Consider the following 7,193-nt stretch of genomic DNA (forward strand, 5'->3'; position numbering starts at 1 on the left):
AGTCCATAATGCATGAGCGCCATCCTGTGGTTATTATGTTATCCAACAAGAGATGTAATTAATACTCCCAGTTAAAAGCCTTGGACAGTGGCTGTGATTACATCCACTCTACACCCAAAAGTGTAAAATTATCAGTAATAACTTTGACTCCATTGTGTGAAGAGTATGGATCGACTGTAAAGTGAAGGTGTGACTCAGCTCACACCGGCTCAGCTCACCAACAGCACACTGATTTGTACCGCACCCCTCTGAACTGCACCGAAGACAATCTTCACATACTGTTTCCCCGTGTTCCCACACGTTGTGAGAGCGCTCCAAGCACAGAACAAACTCACTGTACATCTGTTCCACTGACTTCATGCTTTTCTGCAGCTCTTCTGCTCACGTGGCGAAACGATTGTTGGATGAGCTGAAAACTATTTAGATGCAGGCAACAAACTCTTTTCTACCTCTTTTCTTCTGTACGCTGTGTTGTTTTCATGATGCATATTTTGTGTGTGTGTGATTTCATGCTGATTGATATTAGAGCAGTCTTTGAAGGTGCTTCAAATACCATATTTTTCAGACTATAAGGTGCATTAAGTGAAAAAAACAAAACAGTAAGATAAGTGAAACTTTGTTCGACTCATTCACAATAACCACATAAAATCGGTTCGAGGTCAGTAAGCACAACCAGAATTAATACATAAGGCGCACCTGATTATAAGACTCACTGTCGATTTAAGAGAAAATTAAAGACTGTTAAGTGCGCCTTATAGTCCGAAAAATACGGTAATGCTCAGATCACAAGTGAAATGCCAGGATTGTGTAAAAAAAAAAAAAAAAAGTGCTGCCAGCTCATAGTTGCACGTAACCACAGATGTCTGTCTTTTCTTTTCAGTCGTTAAGAAAAAGCTTGTAAAAAAGAGAAATGTTATGTTAAAGGGATATGTATATCCTTTATAAAGAGGGGTTCTGTGGAAAGTTTATAAAATCAACATCAAATTGTATAAATAAAGTTGAATTCTGTCTGAATTGATCAGCTAACAGTCTGAAAAAGGCCAGGACCAAAGGGGATTACGGTTGTATTAAATGTTTTTATTTAGTTCAGTTTGGTTTATTAATATTGGTAGGTACTTTAATGCTCACATAGGGAAATTGAGAATATATAAAATATCACATATGGTGCCAATTCACAATAAAAAGTCATCTCAGGGCGCTATATAAAATAAAAGAAGCAACAACATTTTAAATTCTGATTCAAATCCAGTTCCAGTCAATTGTTTTGTGTAGTTTACAGACTGCAACAAATCTGCACGGTCTCCCTTTAACACAAAACAACCTCCAGCCTTCTCTATTAAAATAAAACAAGTGAACGAACGGTACACGGACCCATCTGCATCCAACACGTTACCAGCAAGAGCAAATAGTGTCAGCTAGCTTTAGCACTTCCATCAGAACTATACATGTATGCATCTCTGACAGAATGATCGTGAAATGCTAAACTGATAAGGTAATGATTTATAAAATGCGGTTTGAACCACCACAATGGTTTTCAGACTGGACTTGTTTTGAAATGGCAGCGATCCACTTTGCTCTTGGCCCCACTTGGATTGGCGGTTAGCTCATTGATTTGTCAAAGTTAAACTTTATTTCTCCAAATGGAGGTTCAAAAAGCTATGTACAACAGGTAAGACGTTGATTACCTTTCCACAGAATGCCTTTTCAAAAGAGCTAAACTATCCCTTAAAGATGCAAAAGTCATGAAAACTTTCATCAGTAGACACAAGATGTTTTATCTCTTACATCATTTTATTAAAACAGCAAACTTGCTAAATTTTACTGCTTAATGACTTGCGCCAAAATCAAAACTAAGTGCCAGCCATTCTGACGAGACCTGATGATGCATTGTTTAAGGTGTGTTCATAACTTATTCATTGTTTTTACCAAAATTCATCATGATAGCAATACAAATCACTTCTCTGTTGCCATAGGCTTTGCATGGGCTTGTATATATTTAAAAAAAAAACTACAGTGACAGTGGTTACAGATGTGTTACATATGTGTTACAGCTGCACACACAAATATATAAATTAATTTACTCTTAACAGATTGTACAATAAAAGCATCAGTGTTAAACCAGATGGTGTAAACATTTATGTAAAAGAACAGGAATATATCTCTTTGTCAATGAAGTTTTATTGATTCAGTTAATAAAGTTTTTTTTTTCCTGTATAATCAGAATTTTGAAAGATGTGGGCTTTTATTTAATACACAACCATTTTTTAGAATGCCAATTAAAATCGTCACACACTACCTTTCATACTCGTTTAATGCCTTATGCTGAGAAATGGAACTGTATGCACTTTGGACAAACCTTGAAAATAATGTGAACTTGTGCAAAATGCTACATTCAGAGTTTGTGTTGGGAATGACTTGACTCCATCATCTTTTACCTTAAAATCAATAACATATGACGGGATTATAGCTATTTTGGTTTTATCAAATGTCAGTTACCTGTGACAGCCATCTTGAACTGGATTAACTCCAAAAGGTTGATCTGTTGCAGATGCACATCTAATGATTGCTTTGAGTTTCATTACATTCCACCCGCTGGTTCATGTTATATTTTGCTAACATGACATATGAACGCATGCACGAAGACAAATTCGACAAATTCCTCACCTCCACTTTGCCTTTGACAGTGATTAAGAGAAGTGGCTCAAGATTTTAATACAATTTTGTAGGTCTTGCATGGGAATCAAAATGTTGGTGAATTATAGCAAAATTGACATTTATATTATTCCCAATGATGTCATTAGAAACTTCTCTTTGCTTCATCCAAGGTTCAAGGTGACCGTCATTCGCATCACATGTGGTACATGAGGTGGAACGAAATTGTGTACTCAAGGTCCCAGTTACATCCAAAAATAGCAAATTATAAAATGAAACGGCATATAGGGATTTAAGATATACGCTAAACAACAGAAATATAAGGTGCATTAAACAGCAGCCTGAACATGAGCCTGTTGTGAGCAGATGGGTATGAATACAACAGCTTATGGGTAAGAAATCAGCAGCATGGTTAATCAGCAGCACAGATAAAGTGTCATCAAAGTGGCATTAGAGTGATTTTTCTGGTTAGGAATTTTTGAGACAAACTGCTTCAGGTTAGAAGCTGTTCCTCAGTGTAGTGATTCTACACTTAATGCTCCTCAACCTCCTTCCTAAGGGGAGCAGGGCAAAAAGTGTGTCCTGGGTGAGTGGGGTCCTTCATGATGCAGGTGGCTCTCTTCCTGCATCTGGAGGTGTAGATGTCTGTGATGGTGGGGTGTCTGACTCCAACAGACTTCTGTGCAGCCTTCAGCACTCTCTGCAAAGCTTTCCTTTCAGCAGCTGTGCAGCCTCCATGCCACACAATGCTGGAGAACAGGATGCTGTCCACTGCCGCTGTATCCAAGAATACATCGAGGATGTTTAAATCAACTCAAACAGAAAGGAAGATCATAAAGCAGACTTGATTTATTAGGTTTTCTGTTTTTTCCCCTTCTTTTATTTATGTTTTTTTTTGTTTGTTTTGCTCAGTACCAACTTTTATCTCAGAAGTCTGGGTTAATCTAATATACAGGCAAGTCTGGCCACTAATGATTCACATCTTTTCCCCCTTGAAGAGATGGTTACAAGTTGATTTTCTTCATACGTTTAAAAATAAGACTTTTTAATAATAATCATCATCCAAGCTTGCATTTATTTAACGCCTTTGCTTCATTTTCTCAAGTTTGCTTTATTCTACTGCCTTGAAAAAAAATTAGGCACACATGAACACTGAAGGAGGTTTTATCTTAAAGAAATATTTGTAGTGAATGTTGTGTGTACAGAGTATTAACTGAGTGGAAAATGTGTGGATTTAGTTGCTGCTTCAGTTCAAATTTCCTTTAAGTATATTTGGAACTTTTTAAAAAGTTGAATGAAACCTTAGTTTGAAATGTGGAAAAATATCTCAATCTAAAGAGACTAAATAAATATGCAAATTGAAGGAAAATTATAGTGACAATTGATTCCCTGAATATGCCACTAAAATAGTCTCTTCTATGACATACAGGGAAATAAATGCTAGAAACGTTTAGGAGGAATCAGTTTGTAAACTCATCGTTCCAGCCCCCTGAAGACTTCGTAGTGACTTGCACTTGGAATTAGAGACTTGCTTCGTAGTGTGCTTGCAATGAGACAAAATGTCCATTTGTCCACAGTTTATACACATGTCTTGCATAAGGCTATTTGGTCCTTGATGTAGTCCCTGCAGGGGCAGATTCGTGTGAGAGACGGGTCCGATCTCACACAGCTGAAGAGCAGATGATCCGACTGAAACAGACATCGTTTACTGCCACTGTTGTAGGCAGGAAGCACAATGTAATCACTGGAAGTCTCTGAGGTTTGACACTCTATACCGTGGCTACAAGGAGAAACACAAAGAGGAATAAGTGATCAGCAGATGAGTTGAAGCCTTCCAATCAAATCACAAAAGTTACAAGAGGGGAAATATTTGTCACTTTAATACATAATGTTAATGCAGCAAACAGCCACTAATTGGGTTTAGAACAAGACCTGAAAACTATTTGAAATTACGTCTGTGAGAAAAGCTCGTCTGTACAAAACAGCTGCACTAAAAAGTTAGTTTGTCAAAGTTCATGCTTAATGATCCATTAAGTCCAGTCCTCTAGATGGTTTCATTTTTTAAACATTTCGTTCTTCATCCAAAGGACTTCATCAATCTGAGGAGCCACAACAAAGTCAGTCTCACAAGCAGCACAGCCACATAGTGGGCCAACCAGTTTGATGGTGATAAGATGCTGTCTGGAGTCCTCCTTCTCCCCCGTCGACTCCTCAGACATCCATAGCCAAAGTGGTTCAAAACAGCAAAGTCCATGCTCAATAATCCAGGTTAAAAAAAATCCATCAAAGGTCATCAGGTCCTCTGGACGCTTTTTTTTTTTTTGAAACGTTTGTCCTTCATCAGTCCAAGAAAACTTGTCCAACAAACTCAGTCCAAGCATTTGATGTTTTGAACCACTTGGGTGGACTCCATCAAACTGGTTGGCCCACTATGTGCATGTGCTGCTCCTTGGACTGAAGAAGTCCTTTGGATGAAGGACGAACCATTTCAACAGCAAAAAAAAAAAGTTCAGATGATCTGACAACTTTGTTGGTTAGACTTATATGGTTATGATACCTTTATTTATTTTATATGGGGACAAAACTGTGAATAATATCCTTAGTAGTTTCAGGTCTTTTACAATTCAATGTCTTTTAAACCACAATTTAAACAAACATCTGAAAGGTAAAACAAAGTCTGTCACTGGATCATACACTTCCACAGTAACAAGCACTTACCTGGCAAGATTCTCAGCATTGTTGAGGTGTGAGAAGAATGCAGGTTCACAGATCAGCCCCGCCCTCTGACACGCCCGTTTACACGAAACACCTGCTTCTGCCGTCACCACCTGGAGCACGCTCAGAGGCGGCCAGCTCTGTGCAGCTGAACACAAGTCCTAAGTAAACGCGCACACACACACACACACACACAACGGGAAAAAGATAAGAAAATGTGCATCTTTCTTACTCTAAACTCGCTGATCCAGATTTATCAGACCTGTTTTTCTATCAGTACATTAACTCTTTGCAGCATTCCTTCACAGGTGAACTCATACGGAAGGTAGGGCTCAATCTGGAATGTAAATATAGAAGATAAAAACATCTATTTTTTAAAATGAAACTGCATTTAACTCAAACTTGGTTCCTCTATATTGTCATTTTTAGAGGAGTAAAAAACCACGTTAAGAAACGTACACTGTGATTCAGAATAGCAGTGATAGTTCTCTGCACGTCCGTTTGGTTGTACATGTCCACCATCCACACATAGGGCTCTCCTATCGCCTCAGCATAAGGGTGCTGAGAGGTCACCTACAGAAATACATCAACCTTAAAAACCGCCATGCATTTTTATTATACATGCATCATGAAAGACATTTGGCTAAAAACAGAGAAACTTTAAGATCGCAGTGTTTTCAAACATTTCCCAAAGAAACATGTGAAATAGAAACTGTTTTGCATCGCTGACCTCTCGGATGTTGGGCTTCCCTTTGAAGAACTCGGAGTTCAGACTGCTCTGTGGAGGTTTTAACCTGGGGTTCAGGAAAATGCAGCCGTTGGCCAAAGCCTCTAGAGGAGCTGGTCCTTCATAGGGAAAAGACAACCCCACGAAAACCTAAAAACATCATATCCAAATCTCTGGTCATTCAAGAGTAAAAATGCAAAAAAAAAAGAGATGCACATGTTAATCGGATGCACTTCTTGCCTCTCTCTCTATAATATTTCAGCTTGTTTAGGACTCTGAAATCTTTGGCTCCACCTCATCTCACAGAAATGTTACAGAAATTTTACACTGTCCAGCCAGAACACTGAGGTCCACTTAATCAGCTCTTTGTGGTAGTTTATGGATGTTTGTCACTGCTAATGTTAAAGTAATGTTGAACCTCGTGTTTGAGGTCAGAGAGTTATTTTTCTTTTTTAGAATGAACATATTTGATACAGCTGGGAGGCCGAGGTCATCAGTGACCGTCTATGAGGTTAATGCGCATTATAAAAACACTTCTCGCACACCGTCTGTTGCAGATTCTCATGACGAGGCTACTTTGAAACATCTGTGTAAGCCTATGGTGAACTCTCGCAAGTAAACTGGGTTGAAAAATCTCTATTTATCGTGTGTGAGCTCCTTTATTTAAATAGATAATGCAAGAATATTTTTATCCAACAATGTCCACGTCAAAGCTTTAATCCTACCGAGCATTTGCTGCTTTTTTTAGTTCCATTTCAGCAGGATGTTTAAAAAATAAATAAAAAAAATCAAATAACTTTCAGCCTGTGATTATTTTATGTTAAGTTACTTTGGGGGAATGGTGGCATAGAGGTTAGAGAAGATGGGCATGTGATCAGAGAGTCGCAGGTTCAACTCCCCAGACTGACATCAAAATGTGGGTGGAAAAGGTGAAACACCCACATCTGCCCATCTCTGGGCACTTGAGCAAGGCCCTTAACCCCCACATCTGCCCCCCCCCCAAAAAAAAAAAACAAAAAACAAAAACAAAACAGGTCTTTCTTGAAAATGAGTTGTGACTCAGTGAGACTACCTGTATAAATAAAGGATAAAATTATAT

General features: G+C 38.4%; 1 protein-coding gene across 1 annotated transcript in view; it reads right to left on the reverse strand.

Annotated features, from left to right (window-relative positions):
• Positions 1-4,198: 4,198 nt before the first annotated feature.
• The window catches only part of LOC119419033 (alpha-1,6-mannosylglycoprotein 6-beta-N-acetylglucosaminyltransferase A), a 17,143-nt gene continuing 14,148 nt past the window's right edge, over positions 4,199-7,193 (reverse strand). Inside the window, exons 14-18 of the mRNA XM_037686331.1 lie at positions 6,098-6,244; positions 5,827-5,940; positions 5,630-5,704; positions 5,371-5,528; positions 4,199-4,432 (exon numbers count right to left, since the gene is read on the reverse strand). Of these exons, the coding sequence (XP_037542259.1) occupies positions 4,231-4,432; positions 5,371-5,528; positions 5,630-5,704; positions 5,827-5,940; positions 6,098-6,244 (696 nt within the window). The 3' untranslated portion in view covers positions 4,199-4,230. The remainder of the gene's footprint in view (positions 4,433-5,370; positions 5,529-5,629; positions 5,705-5,826; positions 5,941-6,097; positions 6,245-7,193) is intronic.

This window comes from Nematolebias whitei, chromosome 13 (assembly GCF_014905685.2).
Source record: "Nematolebias whitei isolate Nwh7 chromosome 13, NemWhi1, whole genome shotgun sequence".
NCBI classification, from domain to species: domain Eukaryota; kingdom Metazoa; phylum Chordata; class Actinopteri; order Cyprinodontiformes; family Rivulidae; genus Nematolebias; species Nematolebias whitei.